Source organism: Neopsephotus bourkii, unplaced genomic scaffold, assembly GCF_033783945.1.
Source record: "Neopsephotus bourkii isolate Nb327-2 ecotype Australia unplaced genomic scaffold, CSIRO-AGI_Nbou_v1 NB_318, whole genome shotgun sequence".
NCBI classification, from domain to species: domain Eukaryota; kingdom Metazoa; phylum Chordata; class Aves; order Psittaciformes; family Psittacidae; genus Neopsephotus; species Neopsephotus bourkii.
The window spans coordinates 3,738,446-3,764,754 of NW_026900826.1; the positions used below are offsets into that span (position 1 = coordinate 3,738,446).

The 26,309-nt window shown below is 50.8% G+C and overlaps 1 protein-coding gene across 1 annotated transcript; it reads right to left on the reverse strand.

Moving 5' to 3' along the window:
- Nucleotides 1-1,665: 1,665 nt before the first annotated feature.
- Nucleotides 1,666-25,261, reverse strand: ONECUT1 (one cut homeobox 1). The gene is made up of 2 exons (XM_061347433.1): nucleotides 23,807-25,261; nucleotides 1,666-9,639 (listed from the first exon to the last, which is right to left on the reverse strand). Exons 1-2 carry the CDS (start codon nucleotides 24,885-24,887, stop codon nucleotides 9,347-9,349), a joined length of 1,374 nt encoding a protein of 457 aa, XP_061203417.1. The 5' UTR covers nucleotides 24,888-25,261; the 3' UTR covers nucleotides 1,666-9,346.
- Nucleotides 25,262-26,309: the final 1,048 nt, after the last annotated feature.

Genomic DNA, 26,309 nt, shown 5'->3' on the forward strand with positions numbered 1-26,309 from the left:
GGGTGTTCCCTGCTGTGGGTCCCATTCCCGCAGGTAGCACCTCCCTCAACCCCCTGCCTGCCTCATTGGCCTTCCTCCTGCTTTAGGATTTCAGCACTTACTGTTAATTCATAAAGTTGACAGCAGCACTAGTCCATTCAAACAGGGCACCTGAGCCACCGCCCCGCACATCCAAACACAAAGCCCTGAACAACTAAAGCAGCCATGGCCAGGCCCCCTTGCTGAGAAACTATGGCCCATGCCTGGCAGCTTTATTGGCTTGGGCTGATCACCTGCAAATGGGCTGCAGCTGATGCATCACCCTGTGCTGCCACCGCGGTGGGCCTTATGCCACCTAAGTGGGTGAAGGCAGCACCCAGCCACCGCTGCTTTGTTCCTCACTCAAATGAGAGGGAAATATGGGATGGGAGGTGAAGAGAGATGTCACTGCCAGGGACCTGCTGCAGCTGAGCCAGGCCTGGAGAATGGTCCCCACAGCTGCCCAATGGGCTTCAACTGCTGTGGCATTTCCAGATCATTTTGTCTAGAAAAAAGCACTTTGCTGTGTCCCTGGAGGTGTTCTTCTATCCTGGGTGAGGATGCTGCACACAGCAGGGTATGCTGGAGCCCTCACTTTGCACTGTGGCCCTGGCCAGCACCACCCCACAGAGGTACCAACATGACTGAGTGGCAGATATTCCCAGGCTTGGTGTAAACTACGCTACAGAGAGCAAATCCCACAGGCCCTCCTGTAGACAAAGGACATTCCTGGCCTCCCACCTCCCCTTTGCTTTTGTTCTTGCCCTGGATGTGGGTTACTGGTGATGCTTTGGTTTCTGGCGTGGTCTTGGGATACCAAGCCCAAGGGGAGCCCTCTGAATGGATGCTCTCAGTGCCTCCCTCAGCTTAGCAGTAAAAAGAAATTGCACGTCAGGGCAGAAGCTGCAGGCGCTTCCAGAGATAAAATATCGTCAGTAGAGTCCAGACCATCCATCAGAATAAATGTAGCTGATGCCATGATTTATGGGAGGAAGATGAAGGTTTAATCCTCCTCTCAGCAGCGCAACCTGATTTGCCACAAAACCCTGTTAAATTCTGTGGCACACGCTCCATCACTTCATTAGGAGATAGAGAGAAAGCGGTTCAATGCATTGCTGAATCTTTTACAGCGGGGGACCCTCCTCCCACCACTCCCGAGTGATGGGTAATCTCTCTGATCAGATCCCCGGGAAAAGACCCTGTGGGATTACAGAGTGCGGAGGCATTAACAACAGTGACAGGAAAGGAATACAATATCCCTTTAAACAATTAAATATTGATCCTAGTGGCCTGAGGTGGACTCCATCACACAAAAGGAAACACCTCAGTGAATTAGTTTGGCGCCATCCGTACCCTAGGACGGTACGAAGGAAACCGACATTATTTGCTTCACTTATTTTCTTGATGTTTTTTTTTTCCCCTCAGTTAGAGAAATGCGCCTGGTGTGAGCTGCACTCCCCTTTCCACATGCAGCATGCGCTGCCCTGGAGCGCGGCGGGAGCTGGGATGGGGGCTGCAGAACTCAGCATGGATGGAAGCAGGAAAGAAGACAGAGCACCATGAAGCCAGGGTGCTGGTTTGTGTCCCCCTTCCGTGACCCCCACAGGAGAGCTGTACATGGAGAAACAAAAGAAGGCAAGAAATGTCTAAATTTAAAGTGCTGGAAAATCCAACCTTTTATTTACTACATTTTTGTGACTACATAAACGCTGAAACATTGTAACGCTGAAACATTGTAACACTGAAAAGCATGATGACATCATCACTTGCTTTTTTCTTTTTTTTTTTTATCTTTTTCTTTTTTTTTCCTTTTTTTGTTGTTTTTTTCTCTTTTTTTTTCTTTGCTTAGCAAACACAGCAGATGATATTGCACGGCATAAAGTGAGAACAGTAGCAAAGCTTAAAAAAAGTAACTGAAAGAAATCTTAACGCAGTACAGGAGATACTCATAACCAAACCAGAATAATGCCTAGCGCATTACACTTGTCATCGCTACACACAAAAATACAGAAGAAGAAGCGCTTGACTAAGAGAGAGAGATTGAGGAAATATCAGCAATCAACCGTAATTAGGTACAATAATCACTTAGTCTGAAATGCAGATGCAACGCATAAACTACTACTGCTTCCTAATGGGCAAACTAAAAATGACAGCAACGTTGTTGTTTATCAAAATCTTCGCTTGGTTTCTTTATTTTTTTTTTTTTTTTCTATTTTCTTTTTTTTTTTTTTTTTTTTTCTCTTTTGGTTTTGTTTCATTGCTCTGGAAGAACAACTCCCTCTTGCTCTTGGAAGAATTCCTACCTCTACGGATCTGGGACCTGTGATTGTCTCTGGCGCCCTCTTTGCGCGGCAGCGGATGAAGCTAACAGGGAGGCGGGGGGGGGGAACGGGGGGACGACAAGGGGGACCCAGGCTCCGGCTCAGCTGGGACTGGACTGTGGGCAGGGGGTTACGAAGACAACTACCAAAGCAAGTAAAACACAATGCTTTAACGTTTATTTTCATTTAATACTGTTGTTCGGGTCAGACTGCAAAACTAATGTGGTTCCATGGGGAGGATGAGATAAATGCAGAACAGGCTGTGAAAAGTCAAAGTACTGGAACAGGAAAGGAAACCATGTCTTCATGAGTACGGTTCTGTCCAGTGCTCGATGGCTCATGCTGGATTCGTAGACTAAAACTTTGCCTCCCCCCTCTATGTGAAGCGTAACTCATTGCACGGCATTAATTTAGGTATTAAAACCAGACATTTAGCCAATGCTTACCAACAGACCATTTAATGATCCTGCATTTCAGAGCATCTTTATTGCCCCATTTCAATACTTGAAGTACAAAAATGTATCTAGAAAGTGTAACTTCTGACCAAAAGCTCAAATCCTGCCCTTGTCCTTCCCTCCCTCAATCCCTCTGCTATCTCCCCAAAGGAAACCAAGGTACACCTGGAGCTCAGCTACCATGTGGGGAAAGGAAATATTTACAGTCATCACAAACCATGTCAGTACACAACATTTAGTTGAAACAGAACCTATTTTTTACGCAAATAAAATACAGGTGAGTGGCATCCTATTTCTGTGCCATGATGCCATCATCAGCTTTGCAGAATTATCATTGTCATTACTCCTTTTTTTATTTTTTTTTTTTTTTGCTTTTCAACTCAAAACTGCTTTTTCCTCCCTCGAGCTGCGGGCGCCCAGGGCAGACCAGCACTGGTCCCCTCAGAGGGATGCTGTGCCGGTCCCCTCAGAGGGATGCTGCACAGGTCCCTCCCAATTCTCTGGCAGCCAGGGCACTGGGGGTCTCCCGTGGTCCCTGAGCCTGGATGCAGCCACAGCTCCCAGGGGACTCGGCAGCATCCATGGACCCGACCCATCCCTGCCTGGGCCCTGGCTGGAGAGCAGGGACATAGCGGTGGCCCAAGCCCTCGAGCACTCTCTGAGCCGGGGTGGCTGGCACAATCCCATCACCCGCTGCCCCTTGGACATCCCGCATGCATCCCAGGGAGGAGAGCCCTGGGTGCTGGGGGACTGGCGAAGGCCTTTCCGTGAGCAAGGCTTCCAAATTCAAGTTAGCTTTTCTCCCAAGGCGTACGCCCGCTACTTGCGCTACCCGTGTGAATGGCGAAGGAAAACAAAAACTCAGCAAAGTCTCTCACAAATGCCAGTGCTTTTAAACATTAAACGACTTTTAAATTCTTTGGATGTGTGGGTCTCACCCACAAAGCAACCTCTCTAGAAAAAGACAAATAAATTAAAGGAAAAACACACTAATAATGCCTTTCTGCTTTCTAAGTGACAAAAGTACTACCTTGAAACACTCATTTTGGCATGTACAAGTTGGGGAGAAAGGAGGCCCGGGGGGATAACCTGGCAGTGTTTGTAACACGGGTGGAAGTGCATGCCAAGACGAGGCTGAAGATACACCCTGCAGTCAAGAGAAGCACTCTCCTTCAGTTCATCTCGGCATCAATAATGAAAAGATTGTAACATAAAGCTTTGGCCATTTTTGAATCTACTATATACATTTTTTTCTTTTTTTTTAAACTACATAGTCATAAATTAAAGCAGTGATTAAATAAGCGTATACAAAATGTAATTAAATTAAAGTCACAGCACATTATAGAGAAAAAATAGGAACCATTTATCACAGCAGAGAATATCTTTTTTTTACCCTGTGAAAAGAACATCGACTAGCAAACACAAAGCATCCTAGTTGAAACAAAAGAAATCGAAGCCACGTTTCCCTTTCTTGCATTCATTGCAAACAGCTATCTTTACCCACTTTGAAACATTCCCAGGAATAAGATCTTCCTTGAGTATAACAGAGAAGTTCTGCCAAAAAAAAAAAAAAAGAGGAAAAAAGAAGAAACCCAAACCAAACGATATAAAAGGAACATACAAACAAAACAACCCCTACAAAATAAATAAGAATTATAAAGCTTTTTTTAAGTAACCTTAACAATTATCAAACTAGTAAGTTCTGCCTTATCACATAGACTCTCTATACAACATAACCCTAAAGATTTATTACTATGAGGTATTTGGAGGAATTGGTAAAAGCGATGCACGGCCTGTCTGGGCTGAGGGACTCAAGCTGCTTTGGGGGAAAGAAGAGGGAACCTTTGGTTTGTCAGCAAGAAAGTGGAAAAAAACATTTTCCTTTGGTATCAAAGAAAGTTTCATTGCATGGTTGCACGGCAAAAAGCACCACGGTGAAGAATTATTCCTTTTTTTCATTAGTGGCCTTTCTAAGAGGCTGAGGTATTCAAAGAGTATAAGGTGAGAGATAAAGAGGTCAACAGCGGTTTAACACTTTGGTTCAAGCAAGGCACTCGTCCTATGAGTTTACAAAGTTTGCAACATGTTTGCCTAGAGCTTTATTATTATTATTATCCTTATCATCATCAGTAGTAGCAGTTGTAGCAAGAGAAGCATTCGTAAGGTTATTAGCATTACCATTAAGAATGAAGACAAGGTTACACACTGAGTGAAGGTGAGGAGGAGGGTCAGGGGTAAGAAGGAGGATGAGTTCCCTTTCCAGACTGAGGCCGTGCATGAAAAATCTTTGGTATTCTTTGGTATCATCAATGTGATTAAAATCACCAATGGAAATCGAGTGAGGTAGCGTCTTTGGTTCACACTATAAATAGTAGATCTTTACACACTTTTTTTTTCTTTTTTTTCTTTTTTTTTTTTTTTAACACGTGGAAGTAGCTATTCCTTACCTTTTGCTTCTTTGTCTTTAGCAAATAGTTACCAAATGTATTGTAAAGCTAACCACACCACAATAATAAACCAGGAGGCTAAGCAAAGTCTCAAAATTAGCCCCTGGGCCTTTGAATGCACCCAAACGCAGCAAGATAGAAAAGGGTAAGTGCTTTCTCTTTGTTTGCTAAATGCATAGTTATCATCCTTATGTACAAAGGAGGAGGAAGAGGAGGAGGATAGGAGGAAGAGTAGTAGAAAGAAGGACCGTTTCTCGGGGTAAAAATGTCTTGTTTACAACTCAGGTGAGGAGAGGTGTCCTAAGACTCTTTGGTATAAGCTCAGCAGTGTTCCCTCCAGGCAGAGCCCGCCACCACCACGGCCTTATCCTGAAATCCTTCTCAGGAGAAGAGCAGTGCCCGCGGCAGTCCTGGGCCTGGTCCCGTGACGGGGCACCCTCAGCCACTTTGGCTGCTTGGGAATTCACTTCTGCCATCGGTGGGAGCAGGAGCAAATTCTCAAGCAAAAGCCCTGTTCCTGGCTGGCTCTTGTTGGGATTGCTTTACCTGAGTAAGGAGAGGAGGCTGATGCCCCTGAAAGCAGTGCGGGTATTGCGGCAGAATGGGTCGCTCTGAAGGGGGGGTATTTTTTTTGGTTATTTTTCTTTTCCTGGAAAGCTAATAATGCCATTTACAATGGGGATGGATGTGGACAGTTCACCTCTCGGCCAGCCTCCCCTCGTGGGTTACTGTGGTCAGGTTTGGATACAGGCTATGAGCCGAATGAACGCTCCTAATGCCCTCTCGCCCATGGAGTCACCTTTGACTGAAGCCCCATCTCCTGGTGCTCCCAAATGGTTTCAGGTTCTGCTCCCTCTCCTAAACCTTCCTGGCAGATTTTTAGGTCCCTTTGTTGAATTTGAAACTATTTTATCAGGAATGAAGTGAACCAAAAGACTTAACACTGATAAGACAGAGATAGGCTTTCCTGTGTAACGTTAAGCACAGCATCAGAAAGGAGCCCCCTGTTAAGGATGCCCTTGCTGAGGAATGGCAATGGTCCGAGCCAGGGAGCACCAGGTAACCTGTCCATGCTTCAGTCGGTGTGGCCGGGCAGTCTGCTCAGAGGTAAATGAGCTTTACAGGTAGAATGAGCAGTTCCATAGTTATTTGCTTCATATTTTGAAAATAATTAAAGAAAAGTGTGTTCTTTGCCTGTTCGGAGTATGAGGCGCATATTGCTCACGGGAAGAGTGGTTTTGTTCCTAATGGCTTATAAAAAACCAAAACATTTCTATGTACTTAAACAGACATGTAAAAAAACCCAAACCACTTAAAATCTACAACTTGTGCATTGGGTTTTGTGTGTGTGGATACATGTGTGCACATGTATACATACAGCACCCCATAATAATGTGTGTGCTTGTATATATACACAGACCTATTGAGGGACTTGCACGTGTGTGTATCAGAGATCCTGAAATTGCATATTGGGTGCAAATTTAATGCTGGTATGAAAGTTCTCTTTGGTTTCAGCAAGTAGTCTCTAAAGACAATACAATGGAAATACTAAAAAATGCGGCAATGTACTTTGAATTTCCCTGCATTTTTAAATTCTCAAGTTTTAAATAAATAAGGCTCTCTTTTCTAACCTATAGGTACGTTACAAAGCAGTGTTTTGCTGGAAAGAAACCTAAAAAGTTAGTTATCACTGTCCTTTATTAACCTTGCACTAGTGAGACTGCATCCATAAGATACTTTGTATGTCAGCTTATTAATGTTTCCATGTCAATTATGTCTCTGTGTGGATGGAACACTTTAAAAGAAAGCTGCTAAAATTTAAGGTAAGCTAGAGACTCAAAAAACTCACAGATTAGATTATGTTTTCACGGGCAATTGTTTTGTCAGTCTTAAAGTGGGTTTAACATACGGAAATGGGGAGAAATATTCAGTGCCAAAAAGCTTGGGTTTATTTCGCTTTATTTTAATATAGAGATATTTCAGCTGTATTCTAAGCACTTACTGGAAATTAACTGTATACCCTGAACCTTGACTAGACCCTGTCCTCTCTGGGAAATAACTGGTGCTACAGAATTGCTTAACTTTGGTGTTGCTATTATTTTGAGTGGGATTCATCCCAAAACCCAGTATCTGATTTTGGTGGTGGTGGCTGGGTTCTAGTTTACCTTGAATTTTCCTTTCTCTCTCTCTTTTTTTTTTTTTTTTAATTTTTTTAAATTTTTTTTTAAGGGTGTAAGTAAGAATACCTATTTCTAATCCTTGCTTTGGGCTTAATCGTGCATATTTGGTTACTCTGGAATTTAATATACCTAGCAGAATTACCTCTGTAATTTGAAACACCAGTTAGAAATCTAACAGGCACATGTATGGTTTTTAAAGTCTATTTTTCCCTTACACTAGAATTTAATATGCAGATGTTGCACGCTCTTCTTTTTAATTTCATCAGAGTAGGAATGGGATGATTTCTCTTCTATGGGTCTGTTAGCAACAGAGCATTTAAAGCTTTTCAGCTACAAATGTTAAACTATTTCATGCATTATCCTGATTAATAGATGAGCAAGAAAGAATGCACAGGACAAAAGCTCAGCCTGCTAGACACAGATAGGAAGCCACAAAACATCAGGCTGCATCTCGGTGTCATGGGAATTTTGCTATTGACTTCAGAGGCATCACGATTCGGCCTCCTGAAACCACTACTGCAGCTCCTGTTGGAGCTCTTCTCACAAGCATTAACTGATGTTGTACCACCTTTTTCAATAGGAAAAGACCACGAGCCTTCAAAGCTACTGCTGTTCCTTTGCCTAGTAAAGTCAATAGGTAAAAAAAGCTCACTAATGTCAACGAGTATTGATCAGATGCTGAGCCCTGTGGTTTTACATTTCGTAATTCGTTTCATTTTTGCATACAAAGTGCCTCAGGTCTCCTGTTTGCAGGCTAGATGGCAGAGCTGAGCTGCATTTATATACAATGCACGGTTTGCAAAGAGCGCTGTTCAATGGGCTTCCAGCAATGTCAGCCTGGGAGACGGTAATAAGGGGATGCAGGTACGATAGCTGCCACACTGCCTTACACGTGGCAATAGCGGCCCTTCTTTTGCTCCCAGTGCAGTCAGCAGCAGAAGGGCTCACTGACTTCAATGGAAGCATCATCCCTTTATCAGTATCTGTGCTCCAAAAGGGGCTGTAATCTCCTCAGATGACATTCTTTCTTGCCAATCACGGAATTAGTGGTTTTACTAATTGTAAATAACAGTCTTGATTACAAGTTTTATGTGTTATACAGTTAGATTAGTTTATACCTATAACTCTACATAGTATTTTGTGTAAAAATAGCTTTGGAATAGTAAAATCATTGCAATAAAATACCTGCAATATAATTATTAAATGTGTTCTTTGGTAGCTAGTCGATTTTTTTTTTTTTTAATGGATGGAATAGTTTTCCTTTTTTAAATCTGAACATTCCTTAACAAACAAAGAGAATGCACTGGTTTAGGTACCATTCAAAATTTCTTTGCCTAGTTTGAACTTGCTTCCGGGCATTGCACCAGTTAAGTTCAAACCATGAAACAGCAAAATTCACACTACCGTTCAAATGAATTCAGACGACTCCACGCTTTGTCAGTCGTGCCATGGCACAACCCTCTCTGAAGACCAGCCCTGACTAAGTCCCTAACCACTGGTGTGTACGTTATACACCTTCATGGCAATTGCTGTGGAAATGAAGAGCCATATCTGAAGAGATGTCCGTTCAATGACAAGAAATCACTATGCTCCAAACCACTAAACAGCCAAGTACGGTGAAGATGAGAATGGGCAAAGGTGTAAAACCAGTGGTCTGCTTTTCTTCTCTTTGCATTCCATTTTGTTCCCTCCATTTCACTTTCTTCTTCCTCTGTTCTTTGCAAGTCGTCGTCCTACTAAAGTGTGTGTCTTAGAACAAAGTCATAATGCAGGTGAAATAAGTCTTTGGTTTCTTTGGACTTATAAATAACATTTATTTCAAATAGTTCTAAGTATAAACCTGCTATCTTGAGGTCCTGGTCTGTCTTTATTTATTTATTAATTTTTAAAGCTTTTCCACCGAGGTTTAGTTCGTGGTTATTCCTTCATGCTTTGGTACAAGTGCTTGATGAAGAAGATGAGTTGCCTGAATTGGAGCTGCCCTCGTCTTGCCACTTATCCAGACTCCTCCTCCGTGCATTCATGAAAAAGTTGCTGACGGTGCTCAGCTCCAACCCAAGCTGCTGGGAAATGGTGATTTGTAATTCTTTGGACGGACGCTTATTTTCCTTGAATATTGCATGTAGAGTTCGACGCTGGACATCCGTGAAGACCAACCGAGGCTTTTTGGGTGTATTCCCTCTATCCTTCCCGTGCTCTTGTTCTTTCCTCTTGCACGCTGCAAGAAAGGGGAGGATGGTTAGAGAGGGCTGGCAGAAGAGTGCACTGGTACACAGAACAGGACAAAAGGGATACAGGATTGCTCATGTCAGCTTCCAAATTTGGAGATGATTTGTGACACGTTTTAACTTACTATAAACTACAAAAAGAGATAAGGAATAGAAGTTAGAAAATGCTTTTGTTGTTGTCTGATAAAACTCAGCAAATGCTATTACATTTTAGTAACAGACATTACTGCTGGGACTATAACTATGTAATATTCCTATGAGGTGGAGTGGAAATTCACTGAGCTCTAAAATCAACCTTGCCAACCTCTTCAACCTTCATTATTTGTTGTCAATCCATTTCTGTAGCTTTTTATTGGCTAAGAAATAAGGAACTGGGAGAAACCAGGATGCTACTTACACACCAGATGATTACATACTCTGAACAAAATAAACCATGTTTCAACATGCAGAAAAATGATATCGTAAATGTTCTATATAGAATTTCACCTTATTTCATCTATCATCCTTTCTTTCCTACTCAGAACACTATTTTTGCTCTACATTACTAAAAAGCACTCAGAATTTGAATCTGCCTTGCAGATCACCTGCCAGTTAGGATCCAACAGGATGACAGAGTGACTCCCGGATTCCCCCCCACCAGCCTTTGACCAGTTCATCTTGTTAGCATTTTGCTAGGATAAAGGTTTCCTTGGGAGGGCAGATTGCTCTGCCTCACTTTCAGAAGAGTCTGAAGTTTGTTTCCCCCTTTTTTCTCTAACAATGACCTTTAATACTGATTTAGAGATGCATTTCTGAAGGTAACAAGGATGTTTTGTCTCTGTGCCTGCCTAGTCCTGAATTCTGTTGAGATCAGTGCTGATTATATGAAGAAGAATTTTGTGCACCTATTCCACAGTTATTGGAATGAAAACAGCAAATTACTTTACAAAGGTCCTTCCTACATCTTTTATTGCAACCAAGAGCCAGCCTTGGCATGAGGGTTTAATTGCTTGAGGGAAGTATAAAAATAGTCATCCACCTTTTGTATTTAGAGAAACAGCAACTGCACAGATCAGACAGCAAGATTCAGGAGATGCAAAGGCGCCTTCTGCCGGCCCAGCGGGCAGCGACCAAGACACTGGCATCTCAGCCCCCTCTGAGGAGAAGCTTTTGAAGAGCTCCCTAACAATATGTATTCCAGCCACACATTCTTTCATAAGCAATGACACATCAATCAAATGGACTGGGATACCAAACTCATACCTTCTACAGTTATTTTTATATGAAACCCTTTGAAGAGTGCTTTGAAGTTACATCCTGACCTCTAAAACTCTGTGGAGCTTCTGGGCTGAAACCCAGGTTTCCTTATGGAAGTGAGCCCCCACTGAAGTCAAGATGCTGAATTCACTGTGGGAATCAGTGCCTGCTGAAATAATTCTGCATCCTCAAGTGAAAGTTAACATGGATAACTCAAGGATTAAAAATACTTTTGCGAGAGTAGTCTGTTATTTACTGACATATATTAGGAACGAGGAGCAAAGGACATATCAACAGCATCTCAATCTTTTTTACACGTCTATCCATTTGAAAATCATGGGTTCCCATGAAAGCACATGCCGAAGCTCAGCTCTGTAACAGCCTCAGCCTCCAGCTCTGACTTTGCCCTGCTGACAGGCTCATGCAGGAAAGGAGACAAACCAAGCTCAGGCAAGGTTTGCTTGCCTAATGATTTCTGCTTATGCTGCTTTGCACCTTCCGGTTTCAAAGACTACACTAATTACAGCTTTCACCCAGACTCTCTGTCCAGAGTTTGTCACAAAATCTTAACTACACAGATAGCATGATCTGAGTTGGCCCTGCACAATACTTCAGCAGGGATAGTCGCACCATAAATGACGGTCACAGCAGTAGATACAAACCTAGTTCAATTAGCCATGAAAACCTCCGGGGTTTCCATCACAAACTAGTACCTGAGTTCTCCAAAATCACAGAGGATAACAACAAAACAACAGTCCGCTGTGGCTGTGAAACTAACTTGCTGAACACATTGTCTTCCTGAACTTGTGCTCATCTCCTGAAACATAATATTCCTGAGTAATTATTTCCTTACTCCCAAGAGTTACAGCTTCTCTTGTTGCATCAGAGACCTTATAATTACTGCTCATAACATCACAGAGGTAAGAACAAAGTGCTCATTACTGGAGAGAAAAAAATAAATCCTCTCCAGTCTATGGCACAAACAGGCCAACTGTAGTGTTTTGCAAATAAAGCTTCATGTCAGTCAACCCCATCAGAAAGCAAGCACTGAGGCTCCCGTGGTGCTCTCTGGAGAAGCTGGCAGCCATCCCTTGCTCCTGCAAACCAGTGTGGACTCAATTTTTTAACAAACTATCCTGCAGGATTGCTGATTTCCTAAGGCTTGGTCCACACCTCATGGGAGCAAGGGAAGATACGCTCTAGTTTTGCTTATGAAATGGGATGATTCTTATCTTCACATCCAAGTTGGAGTTCTTCTTCTAGTTTGAATTAGGCACTAATAATGTACTGGTTCAGAGGGATAGAAAGAGATTGACTCGGTTGCAATTGTGACCTTATCTAAGACACGAAGACCCACACGCACGAGTTCAGTTCTCACTGGACACAGCACACCCCCAGGAGGTGGAATTGAGGCAGGCATTGCCCAGGACAGCCCGGCCAAGCCAGCCCGGGCTGAGCAGCACACCACAGAGCCTTTCTTCACCATGGGATGATGGGGCATGGCTTCCAAACCTGGATCATTTCCATTCAAAGCTAAAGATGTTGTCTTCTGAGCTCTACCCCTGTTAGCATTCACCAGAGGTAGATTGAGGGCAAAGACTTTCCAATACATTTAATTGTTCAAAGCGCACTTGCAGACAGTGCTGCAAGGCCTCAGGTTGTGAGCAGCAAGGGTGGATACCACCTCTCATCTTCTGCCTTGTCCAGGCTCAGAAATATTAATAGCACTTAAAAATAAATAATGGTGATAATGAAAAACCGTAATAGGGTTTCCTTACGATCGTTTTTCCTGCACTGGAGCCGATCAATTTTAATAATAAATTGTAGCTTCCAGCTTGCCAGAGAACAAATGTACACCACGGGATAAAATCTGCTCCAACGTGAGACTCTACCCAGAGCAGGCACAGAGACCAGCCAGCTCACATGGCAAGGGCTGACAAATAGGGGCCATCCAGCCCAGTGACAGCAGCCTAAGCCAGCTCAGACAATGCAGCTATGCCTGCCTGGGCCAGGTCCTCCTCCAGCACCAGCGATGGTGTTCACTGCAGTCAGAGGCTTCGGAAACACTGACCGAAACCCTTTTCTTGTGTAGAAACACCAGAGCCTGTCCTCAAAACCCTTTATCACACACCTCCATCTGGATTTTAGTAGAAGGTAATAAAAGTAATTTGCACTGATGTGCCCATACCCATGAGCACTGTGAGCAGACCCTGTCCCACAGCACAGAAGCTGAATTCAGGTGCTTTGTGGGGTGCTGTGCTCCCCGGAGGCGTGCACCTCTCCCCTGCACACCCGCTCTCATGCTGCCCTGGCTCCCTGTGGCAGACAGCCGTGCTCTTTGTCTCTGGGCTGCCCCAGCCGAGCAATGCCCCTTGTGATGCCTTCTGAAAAAGCCTTAACAAAGTCTAGTTAAGAAAAAAATAAAGCAGAGGATAAAGAAAGAGTCGCTATGGCTCTGGCAACACATGCGCAGATATGACAATGTAATATTATCAGTGCCAGAAGGAGCCTTATAAATCCACTGCTGAACTCTGGCCTCTTCCAGTCACTTCCATCTTCCTCTGCCCTGAGCAACAGATATTTTTGACACTTGCAATTCTCCTGATGCAGTCCATCAATCTATTTTTGTCTCCCTTTGTTCCTTCCAAGTAGCCCAAGGGATTTGGCTGAGTTAACTTGCCAACCCTGTAAGGTCTGTACATCTCACTGAGGCCCGGTTGCCTGTGCTTGGTGCCGAACTGGGTCTCACTGCTTCAGCACCATCATCTGTCACTGCTCTCCTGCAGCACCCAGCTGGTCTGGCTCTGTGCAGCATGGTGGGATCAGTCCTGCTCTGCCGCAGGTGTGGCAGGATCATGTCCCCTCTGAAAACGCACTAATTGCATCATCAGGTTGAGATAGCAAAGATGATGTTTTGCCCACCTGTGATGTGAACTACACTGGTCTGTCAGTCTAAAAGTCAAGATTACAGTAAGCTCAGGTGTTAACCCTGACGCTTGATCTAGTCTTTCATCCCTAGAGAGTGGATTTCTCTTTTAAATCTAAGGAAAAAACCATGATTACCATAAATCAATTTTCAGGAGCACCTGGTGCATACACATGTGCCTATCTGTATCTGCCAAACACAAATTTTCCTTTCTAAGAACCAGAGGCACAGAATGAAAACACTAATACTCTCAACAAACCCTCTAGTTTGTTTTGGGCACATGATATACCATAGAATTACAGAATGGTTTGGGTTGGAAGGGACCTTAAAGCTCATCTAATTCCAGCCCCTATGCCACAGGCAGGGACACCTTCCACTAGACCAGGCTGCTCCAAACCACGTCCAACCTGGCCTTGAACACTGCCAGGGATGGAGAATAAAACATCACCACTAGTTCTGCTGGCTGTTTTTGTTAAAATTGGCACTGGTGTAGGGGCAAAGACAATGGAAAACCCTACTTGGGCAAACCCCAGCCCAAGCCCTGTGGCTAGCTGTGGAGGCAGAGGACCACTCTCACTGCCAGAGGCACTCCTCTGCTGGCGGCCAACCACACCACCATCACTAAGCGTGTGCTCTCAGACACAGGGTGGAAAGGCAGCAGATGCTGAGGAAGAAGGTGGATTTAGGGGGGTTCAGACCTGACACTGAGTAAGCCATGCCATTCCATGCACACCAATAGGTCACACTGCTCACCAGATGCCAGCAGCAGTTCCCATTACTCCAGGACAGGCACACGCAATGGCCACAACTGTTTTTTTAACTGTACAAAGTGGTTGGAAAGGGAGGAGAGACACAGGGCAGGAAGAAGGGAGCACTCCCACCCCAGTGCACCACAACAGCACAGCATTACAGCTCCTCTTGGAATGGTCCCATCACTGCCTTGGCATGAGCTTTCTCACCCCATGGAGGTGGGAGACAAGGCACACAGTGTGTCTCTGCTTACAGGGAGCCCTTTTTCCTCTCTGTATCCAGAGCAGATCCAGACAAGCAATGGGGAGACACACACACAGAGTAATGTCTCCAGCTATGCTGAATTCAGAGCCTGGTTGGCATGGGGAGGAGACCATAGCCACCAGTGATGGGATACAGAGCCTTTCACCCTGAAGTGACAGGTCACATTTCCAGCTCTGGCCCAGGTCATGGCTGGCCATTACTGCTTGATGTCCATTGAGTGCCCTGTACAAAAGAGGTAGTGGTCTTGGTTCAGCTCCCTGTGAGCAGGTTCACAACACACACACTAATTTCCATCACATTTGACACATCATTTGACACCAATTAGTGCTGTGGCTGGAAGATTGAGCTGGACACTATGGACAGGAGGAGTCTGTAGGAACTCATTTGTAGCTTTTTGGGTAGTAAAGATGATTGGGGATCTCTCATGACTGTGGGCTGGCTTTGCCTTGCCTCAGGAGGCACTTTCTGGTTGCTTCACACTGGAAGGTAAAGCCAGCACTGAGCCCTGAGATCTTCAAAAGTACCCTCACTAGACTGGTTTAATTTGGGGGACTTCCTCACCCTTACTATTCATGAGCATGATATTTGCTTCAGACAGGTAGGAGAAAAAAAGAACTCTTATGCTTCCTCAGACTTCAGTGTGAGATTCCCCAAAAGCAATGGGGAGTTTACAAGCTTCGTACCTGTGGGTTCAGACCAGTCACCCTTCCCATTAGTGGGAAACCCCCAAGAAATGGTGCAGCCTACCTTGAAGAAGTGCATCAAAAGCCCTGCATTTCTGCAGGGGTCATAGGAGAGAAAAGGAGATGTATTTCAGACTGCCTGGAAAGAGTTCTTAGAAGTCTTGTGATTATCATGTTTCCCCCTCTTCTTGCAAAGTCTTTTATCTATCCCAACCTCTTGTGTTCAGGACATGTCTTAGAGACATAAAAACCCTTTTAGAATCCTCTCCTTATATGTATTTTCTAACCTCTGTTGTGTCAGGTCTACAAACCTGTCCCCGTTACAGTTTGAGCTGTGCCCACTAAGACCCTGGGAATCTTTCTAAAGCATCTGCTTGTAGTTTTGAAACATCACATAATACCCAATAACAGTGAAAACTCTTCACTGGTACAAGCTAGAGAATATCCTCCTTCTGAAGGAGGCTCTACCTTTGGGTAGAAAAGGCAGCAAGATTTCCATTGGAGGTTGAAGCCACTTAAGGACTTCAGCCATCAGAGACAGTCATAATCACACTGCCTACAACAGCTCACTGGGAGTAAGTCACCAAAAGTTTACGGTAAATTCATGGTGATGATAATACATAATAAAGCATGATAAGCTCCATCCTTATCATGCAAATAACACCTCGAGCATGCAGAGAGACAGATGATGACAGACCTTTCCTAATTACCAAAAACTCCACGTTTGGGGCAATAAGAGAACAAGATAAGGTGCCTGTAAGACACATGCTACCTGAGGGCAGACTTCACCACACCAACTAAAAAGCAAGCAAATCTGGCCTGGATTCACTCTGGTACCTCACCATTTGGTGGTCGCCTTGTCACTGGCCTGGGGCCTTTGCAGGGACCTTGGGAATAGGATCCCTCCAGAGAGATGCTGCGTGAGACAGAGACTCTGCATGTCAGGACAGCTTTGGCCACGTGCTCCTGCTCTAGCAGGCAGTGGGCAGCAATGGTGCTGCAAAGAGCATCCCCAAAAGCTCCAACCCACCATAGAACAAGGCCATTCATGTGTCAGTGATGAAAGCCTATATGGGTGATGCAGTTCATTGGTTGCTCCCCAAAACTTTCTCCTTTCAGCTGAAGAGAGCACTGCTCTGAAATGTCTGAACCCACACTAAAGTATTTCTTGGCATTACTACTCCTGGCACCCTTCAGCATTTTGCACTTGTCACTCTAATGATTTGTATTTACATTCATTTAGAGTGCTGGTGCATACATCTACTCAGAGGTCATTTGACCTCTCTCTTATTGCTCTGCCTTTGAGCCCAGGCAATACTCCTCTTTTGTTGTTCCATAACATGAAAAGAGATAAAAATACATTTCTATATGCTCACAGAGTGACATCAACCTGCCAACATATAGATCCCAGCTGAGACTGGACTGTAAACATCTCACTCCGTGCACTGTATTAAAACGAGTGACCTTAATTTGCTGGCCCTGGAATAATAAAGTCAATCTGACTAAGGAGCGCTGACTCAACACTTTGGGATTCTGGGGTTTACACAAACTTACAGTGTTGATGGATCTGTAACCACTGGAGTGAGCTGACATCACCATTACAGAATATGTTGTTAAGTGGATCAATCAGGGGAAAGCACCCGATTTTCCTGCGATATCATTTAAAGTAAACGTTAAATTTCTTTAGCTGGGTCTTTAGTTAACCATATTACTGTGACAAATATTTCTTTGTCCAGCATAAGTAATTAGAATTTAATCACTTAAACTGCATCTTAATTACCCCAAATGAATTGAAAGGACATTTAATAGCAAAGATTAAATTGCCTTAATGAACGATTTTTGCGACTACATCAATATTTTAATCGTGTTAGCCCTTCCCGGCCGCCCCCCCCTCGACCCTGCCGCATGGCTCAAGCAGCACCCGGCCCCTGGGTGGCGCCCGCTCCCTGCGCTGCCGCGGCCGCTGCCCAGCGGGGGGCCCGCACCGCACCCGCGCTGCTCCTCGCTGCCCAGCGGGGGAGCCCGCACCGCCCCGCACCGCTCCACGCAGCATCGCCCAGCCGGGAGCACCGGCCGCTCCGCCAGGAAACACCGCCAGCTTCGCCCCGCACTTAACCTCGCCCAGCCGGGCACCGCCGCCCGCTCCGCACCCGTCTGCTCCTTTCCACGCCGCTCCTCAGCCCGCTCCTTGCCGCTTCACACCGCTCCGCACCGCCCGCGCCGTGTGCGGGACGCATCCCGCTGCGGAGCCACGTCCGGCCGGCCCCTGCTCGCTGCCGCTTGTTTTCATTAGCGCAGCAGGAGCGGATCTTCCCGCGGGGCGGGAGGGGTGGCAAGGCACTTCTGTAACGGGCTCGACGCTAGACCGGCTTATTCCGCCCCTTCCTGCTGCTCCAGCCGCCGAAAATGGGGTTTCTGAGCTGTGGAAGCGACGCAGTGCGTTGCCAAACCTTCGCTGGAATATTAGGGATCGTCGAATTTACTTAAAACCCGGCCAGCTTCTCGCGCCCCTTCCCTAAGGACCTACCTGACCCTTCCCGCTTCCCCTGCTCCAGTTTTTAAGCCTTCAGCTAATTCCGACAGTGTATTCAGCAACGAGATAAGTCTCAAACGGACGAGAAATGCGGCCCCGGTGACACGAGGAAAGTCCCCGCTTTGGAGGCGTTACGGCAGCACCGCGGCAGCCGCTCTGCTCCCCGGGAGGGGGCTGCGAGGATCGCCCTACGGGGGTGGGGGGGGAGAGAATCTCCTTACCCACACCCCCGGGCTGCAGTAAACGTGTGCGGCACTGCTGCACCTGAGAGACACCCGGGCCTTGGGGCGGGATCACGGCAGCAGCTGCTGCACGTAAGTAACTAAGGAAAAGTGCCCCCGTGCCATCCGACAGAACGCTTTTGGCTGTTCGGAGCAGCAGCCTTTCTGATGCCCCAGAAGGTACCTGCGCACCCTAGCCCGCAGCAGCTTGCAGTGCTGCTTGTACGCCCGCGAAACGGCAACACCCGGGTCTGAATTGCCATCCGCATAAAATGTTACCGCTGAGACTTCCTATTGCCCTAAAACGGGAAAAATCAAAACTAATGTTGAGCTAATAAATTGTTCCTATAAATTACGCTTTCAGCATCATAAACATGACTTCCTCTTAAGCAAAATGGCTCAAGCAAGCTGCATTTCCGAAGAAAGTCAGTAAGCATCGGTCGCTTCTCTGTCAGTGTATGGTTAATCCAGATAGATTTATGTTTGAAACGCGAATCAACATTTATCGATTTGATCATGGAAGAACCCGACGTGATGCCATGCTAGGTCTCTGCTCGGTCCTCAGGAAATCCCTCCTCGATGCCTGCAGTCTTCACGTTAAAGCCACCAGCACTTCAACAATAACTCCTGTGCTTAAGAGTCACCTTAGGTGTCCCTCGAAACGAACTTGTCCCTTGTGCGGAGGTTATGGGGATCCTTTTGCTACACTGAGGACAGGAGCAGGCTGCCTGAGGCAAAGCACGAGCTTTAGTGCCGGAACACGCAAACACAGGCACCGATGTGTGCCCAGCCTGTGCATTTCCAGGGAATCTTGCCTTACTCCAACCAGCACGTTCCTTCCCGGCGGTGTAGGGGACAGGGGGCATTCCTGACAGTGCCCGGGCTCCCACCCGTGGCATTTGCGGCGGGCGCCACGCTGCTCTCCTTCTCCCTTATCACTCACCTCCTCCTCCTGAGGCACCCGACCCCTCCAGCTGGATGCAGTGCTGCCGGAGCTCCCTTTCCCTTTCCTCACACACCCCTACGAAGACACCCGTCCACAAACCAGCTGCTCTCGGGGCTCAGTGACTGGTCTGGAGCCGCTGCGCTCCCGCGGGCAACCCGGCCCCGGCCCCGGCCCCGGCCCCAGGGGGGTGATGACGCACAAGGCTTCCCCCCGCCGCGGCCGCACAGCCCTCATTGCCGGCTCCCTCCTCACAGGTGCGGCTCCGGCCCGGCCAATCCCTGCTCCAGGGCGGGACAGCCCGGGAGCCGCTGTCCACGGTACTGAAGCCGAGCCGCGCTCTCCCCGAAGCCTCGGGGCGGTACCCGCGGGCGGAGGCAGTCCGGGCTCCGGCACAGGGCACCCTCAGAGCTCAGTCGGTCTGCAGTCCTCGCCAGAGCCGTTGCAACGCGGGTGGGGTGCCCGGGCCGGCGGGGTCGGCTCCCGCCCTCCAACGGTCAGCAGATGGCGCAGAGCCCCCGGGAAGCGCGGGCCGATGTGCGAGGACCATGGGCAGCGGAGTGGCCCTGGCCGGTGAGGACGGGCAGACGCGGCGGGCCAAGCCGGCATCCCGCCTGCAGCCCCGTCCCCGGGGCGGCCACAGTGGTGCCCTTGGTGGGGAGCAGCCCCGCTGTGAGGCTGCTTCAAACAAACGGGAGCGAGGGTGGGAGCGGAGCACGGCCCCCGGCGCCGCCCCCCACGCGGCGGGTAATTAAAGCAAACAAGCGAACAAACAAGCACGGGCCGAGCCGTGCTATGGGCCGGGGGCTCCGCGGGGCAGGCCCGGCCCGGCCCGGAGGAACGCGGCTGGCAGCCGTCGCCCGGCCCCTCTTCTCCTCCCGCCGGGCAAACATTAACGAAGGGCAAACGCAGCTATGTGCGAGCGGCTGTAAATCAATCCCGCCGCAAGGACACGGCCGGCAAACAACCGCGGCCCCAGCTCCCGCCCGGTGCGGCGGGGCACGACCGCTCCGGGGGCGGGCTGCGTTCCCATCCTCCGATCCCACCGGGCCGGGGCACCGCGTCTCGGGCCCAGCACCGCGCCGGCAGCTGCGCATCGGCCGCTGTCACCACCCACCGTGCGTGGAGCCAGGCCCGTGCCCGTCCCCGCGACGTCCGGGCGGCCCGGGCCGAGAGTGACAGGGTCTGTGCCCCAGGCCCACGCCGCTCTCAGGCTGTCATCGGCCAAGCCCCCGGTCGATGCCCTCCGCCTCCCTGATGCAAATGCGTTTATGCAAAGTTCCCGCCGGGTAAATATTAATCAGGCCGTAATGAGGCAATCGGGGCCGGGGAAGCATCGACCTTCCTTGGCGAGGGGGGCAAGCGGCGCTCATTAGATTTCATATTTAATGTGGAAAACGCTCTGATTACGGTATCGATTTCTTTACAGTTAATTTGGCGAGAATTTCTCGCCGGCTTCCCAAGGCTTCAGCTTCGCCGAGATTCAGACTGGGAGGGGGAAAGGAAACGAGGAGGGAAGAAGAGCTGCGACTACGGAAAATATCAGCCTGGGCACAGGCAAAGACCGAGCAGCTCCGGAGGGCCAGAATGGGCCCCGCTCCCCTCGCCCAGACGTGCTTGGGACACCGGAGCGGGAGGGTGCGCCTCGGCAAGGTGGCCCCTCCTGCAGCGGATCCAGAGAGGCCTCTGTGCTCCCTTGGACCCCCTCGCCTGCTCCTGAAACGTTTATTTGCCTCATTCCTCCCGCGGGGCCATGGCCCAGGGCACATTGGTTTTCCTGAACAAGAGGAGTCAGGTTCTGCCTTCTTTATCCCTTTCTATTTCCCTCCCTATTCGAAAATAACGTGGAATAAATTCCCCTTAAATCCCATCAGGCTGCAGAAGGGCTGTGCATTCTCTTTGAACTGTATTTTTGCTTTCGGTATCACTTCACCGCCCTGCCAAATGTCCATGACAGCGAGGGAAGGCAGGAAACACCATCTAACAGAGAAATGGCCGAATAAATAAATATTCAGTGATCGAGGGGGCGAGAGAGTGGGACAAAGGACAAGAGAAGAGAGAGGGGAAGGAAGATGGGATGAATAAGATGGAGGCTGGAAGAGGTCAGCTTTGCAATTAGCAGTTCTGCTTACATTTCAAGAGACAGCCCAGGAAGTGTCAAGACCTCAATCCTGCTTCCATGTAACTACCAATTTTTCCACTATTTGTCGCAGCTTCTGTAATCTGGGAGGTAGGAATCCCCCAGGGATGGCTGGAAGGGGCAAATACTCAAGATAAAGTGCCATGCAAGACCGTGAGGCCTGAAATAAGAAGGCTCCATCCCCCTCACCACCTCCCGGCTGCTCCCTGCAGGAAATCAGGAAGGGAAGAAATGAAGGCAGCGAGGGCTCTGCTCTGGCTATTTATCTACCTGATAATTCTCTGAACGCCCAGGAGCGAGTTATAATTTGGACATGAAATTTAATTTGCGTCGGCTGGAGTAATTTATAGTATTTTGAATTGATGTTCATACATCAATATCAGCTGGGGCAGATTTTTACCACTTAGTAAGATCATCACACAGTTAAAACGTGTACAACCCGGGATCAATACTTGCTGCATGTGCAGCGCGGTGCTGGCAGCGCAGAGAGGCGCGCAACCTCCGCAGGGTGGGGCTGGGTCCTCCGCGGCCGCCCCCATTGGCTGGGACGCCGCGTTATGCAAATGACCACGTGCTGTGGGGCTGCCGGCGCGTGGGTGCGGTAGAGCCTCCCGAGGCCGGTGCTGGATGGGGACGCAGGGCCCGGCCCGGCCGCTCCTGTGAGGTGGCAGCGTTTGGGTTTCATCGGGAAGGGAAGGCGGAATAATGAGGCTTTGTCTGTCTAACGGGATTACCGGGATCCGTTTGTGCCAGCGCAGCACTGAGGTGGTGGGAGGAAGGGGCGGTGCAGGGGCAGAAGAGAACAATGGGTCCCCTCCGGACACGGCAGCGGGTCAGAGCACGGGGAACTGTCCCCTCCCTCCTGCTCAGGCCTCCCTCCAGCCAAGGCCATGGAGCCTCTGCCAGCAGTGCCGGCAAGGGGAGGCCAGCAGACTCCAGAGAGAGGGGTTGCTTCCAGTATCGATCGATGTAAATGAGCGGAAATTCAGGTCGACCGAATTGTCGTAAAAACATGTTCCAAATCGAAGAAAGCTCGCCTTAGCAATCGCTAGGGGGATACTGCAAACACAAACTCCATCGTCCTCCCACGGGTAGCACCAACAACATGAGGGTTTTCTCCTGGCGGGATGGCTGTCGAGGAAGGGAAGGTGGAAAGGGCATTTTCTGAGAGCTTAGAGCTCTGACACCGACTCGGCATGAGTGGAAGCCAAAGGGAACAATGTCCTCCCACCGGCGTGCACCGCAGGGCCGGGATGGCAGGAGGGAGACGCTGCCCCAGGCCCTTCCCCGTACCGCTTCAGGCTTTAGAAAAGAGAAAGGAGCTAAAAGCGGGTAAGGAGTGCGATGTGGCCCAGCCGGGTCCCTGCAGACTCCCAGCTCCCACTGTCACAGCAGTGGAAAGCGCAGCAGCCTTTGTGCTTGTGCGAGGAGAAAGATTCAATCCTTCCCTTATTTTTGTCTGTGAAACGGATCAGTGACCCCGGCTCCAACTCGGATCGACTGCCTCGCGTTCTCCAGGGACAAATTAATGGAGACCTATCACTTAATTAACAAACCCTCACTCACAGCATATTAAACTCGGGCTCCGCGCTGGGAGTGCAGGCGGGCAGGGGGCGGCGAGCAGGCACCGAGTGGGACGGGACGACTGCTCCGGGCGGGCAACACGGAGCCGATGGGAGGGGGGTGTCTCCGGAGCAGCTCGGAGACACGACACGGACTGCGAGTCTCAGCAGGGGCATCCACGCGCAATTCAAACTCCACGGCCTAATGATAATCACAACCAATTAAAACAAATTAAGTAAATGAACTGATTCCAGCCATCAGCCTCTCTCAGCCCGCAGTCACCCGCCGGGCACGTATCGCTTGCGGGAGAGCCCCTTCCCAGCACACCGAACCCAGCCCAAGCGCGACGCGGGGCTGGAGCCGGCCAGAACCCAGCCGGGCGCTGCACCGGAGCCCGGGGTCGCCGCCACCGGCACAAAGCGGACGCATCGACACCCCTCGGCAGCGCGTTACCGACCCCCCCCCCCCGTCAGCGGGCCGTACCGGGCAGTGCCGGGCACGATCGCTCACAGAACCGCCGAGCAGAGCATTTCCGCCTCGCCCTGCCCGCTGCGGGCAGCGCTGCCGGCGGGCCGTGCGCGTGTCACCGCGCCCCGTTACCAGACATGCTGGGTGCCGTCCCGCTGGCCACGGGCAGGTTGGCGGGTGCGCCCCGCCCGGGCTAACGGGGAGAGCCGGGACGCCGCAGTGCGCAGCCTGGGCCCCGGCTCGGCTTTGTCTGGCAGCCGGGAGCGCGGAGCGGCGGAGCCGGACTGTGCCGGTGCGCGGAGCGAAACGGAGCGGAGGAGCGGGGCTGGGGCCTCTCCGCGGGGGCAGGCAGAAACCGGGGCGGCTTGCCCAGGCCCGGGGCCCCAGCCCCGTCGCCACCGTGCCCCCCCCCGCCCCGCAGCGGGCTCACCTGCCAGCCGCAGAGCAGACATTCGCTGAAACTCCGGCTCCTGGAGCCACTTCCACATCCTGCGGAAGGTCTCCCGGCCGGATTTGAGCTTGCTCCAGGGCTTGGGGTTCCTCAGCAGGTCTGAGAGGGTCCCTTGAGAGCGGCACAGCACCCTCTGGGCGAAGATAGCCTGGGGGATGCTGTACCGTTTGAGCTCGGTGGTGATCCTCTGAGCTACTTCTTTGGTATTGATTTCTTCCATTTGCCCTGAATTACTTCCACTGTTGACCTGCGAACCAGTTACAGAAGGGTTTTGCTCCCTGGCAGAGCCCAGGATCTGCCCGTGGCTCTGGGCATTCAAGTGGGCATGGGGGTGGTGTGGGATCCCGTTGATAGGCACCATGCCAGCGGAGGTGGGGGTGAGGTGTTGGTCGCCATGCCTGGCCAACATGGCAGGGTGGTGGGCTTCAAATCCATTTGGGGTGAGCATTTTCTCGGCGGGCATGGTGGCACTGGGGTGAGCGTAGTGGGGCAGCCCTTGCTGGGAGTTGTGGATGCTCCCCAGGCCCGATCCAGACAACGGAGAGAGGCTCTGCCCCATGCCGGTAACATCCTTATGGTAAGGGGTGTAGAGATTGTTCATAGATGCCAGACCCCTCTCGTCCCGCATGAGCGTGAAGCTGCCGCTCACGTTGCCCGGTATCCGCTGGTGGGGGTGGTGGTGATGGTGATGGTGGTGGTGGTGGTGAGGGAACTTGTCCGAGACCGTCGAGATGGGAGGTAGAGGCTGCAGCGGGGTGAGCGTGGTGTAGGTGCTGCTCATGCTCATGCCGGGGGGGGTCTCGCAGGCCATGGTCATGGTGGGGTGCAGGGGGCCCGTCAGCGCGTGGTCGGGCGGCCGGTGGTGGTGGTGGTAGTCGCCGCCGTCGAGGATGGACGCCATGCCCATGGAGCGCGGGTGTGCGGGCAGGTGGCTGCCGCGGTGGGCCACGGCGCTCCGGTGGTGGGGGCTGCCGCTCATCAGGTCGGCAGCCGCGGGCACCGGCTCATGGCTCACCCCGTGCAGGTCGCCGATGTTCTCCATCGCCAGCTGCGCGTTCATCGTCGGCCAGGCGGGCGGCCGGACCGCACATCTATCTGGTGGGGAGCGGGGCGTCCCGGGGCTCTTCGCGGCGGCCGCGGGCCGGTTCCTCCCGCTGGCTGGCGGCGGCGGGCGGGCGCTGCGGGCTGGCGGCGGTGCTGCTGCTGCCGCGGGGCTGCGGGATCTTCCTTTTTTTTTTCCTTTTTCCCTTCTTCTCGGCTCTGTCTTTATTCGTTGCTTTCCCCGCTGCCGGGTGACGCCGCCCGGCCGGTGCTCTGGCCCCGCTCGGTCAGGCCGGGCCCCGCCGCCGCGGCGGGAGCCTGCCGCGCCGCTCGCCCTCCCGAGCCATGGCTCTCTCTGCGCTCCGCCGCCCGGGCAGCGGCTCGGCTGCTGCAGCGCCGCGGCCGCCACAACGGCGCATGCGCACGGTGTCCCCGCCCCGCCCCGCCCGCCTCGGCCCCTCCCCCTCGTGACGTCACCGCCCCTATTAAGGAGGCGAGCTCCGCGCGGCGGCGTCCAGAGCCGGTGGTGTCTTGCGCCGCCGCCCCGGGCCCTAGCGCCCCCCTCCGCCTCACTCCCGGGCACAAAGGGCCGAACCCTCCCGCACTCCGCCTCTCCCGGGCCGGCGGCTCCCGGGTATCGGGGCTGCCCGCCCGCTCCGCCCCTTCGGTGACTCCTCGTTTTCCGTGAGCGAGGAGCCTCCTCGCCCTCACCTCACAGTGAGCTTCCGGGGGGGGAGACACCCTGCCCCCGGAGCCCGCGGGCTGTGCCCGTCCTATGCCCCTTCTGTGTTCCCCCTAGTGTCCCGCTGTGTGCTGTCCTACAGGGAAACTTCCCTTTAACCGTCCTGGGAATGAGCGCTGGGAGCCCCACAGCGCTGCGTCCGGGTCCAGCTGGGTTCTCCCCTCGCTTCAGCTCCCGCTTACCCTCCCCAGAGCTCTTGTCCCGTGTGTCCCCCTCCGAGATCCCGCTGGGCCCAGCCAGTCGATGCGATGCTGGGACCTCCCCCTTCAGCCCCCTCCGGAGACCTCGATAGCCCGGGGGCCGTGCCCAGCGGCCCAAGGAGAGCATATGCCCCGAGGCGCCCGGCAGCCGGACGTGCCGCTGGTTTTCTTTTATTTTTTTTCTCCCAAAAGAAAGAAAAGGAGGAGGAGGAGAAAGAAAAAGCAAGCGCACCCGCCAGCCCCCCTCGTTAGCTAAGGTGCCTTTATGCTGGAAGAAAGGGCAGATGTGCCTATTGTTCGCCCATTAACAATAACGAACCACGCCGGGCAGAGTGCCGCGCGTCCGCGGCGCCGAGCTGCGGGAGGGACGGGGCACGCCGCGGGAGATCCGCGGGGCCGCAGCCGGGAGGCACCGGGCCGGCCGTGCACAAAGGCCGCCCCTGCTGCCGCCGCTCCCCCCTCTCCGCCGTCGGAGCGCGATGTTGCTCCTGGGCACCCG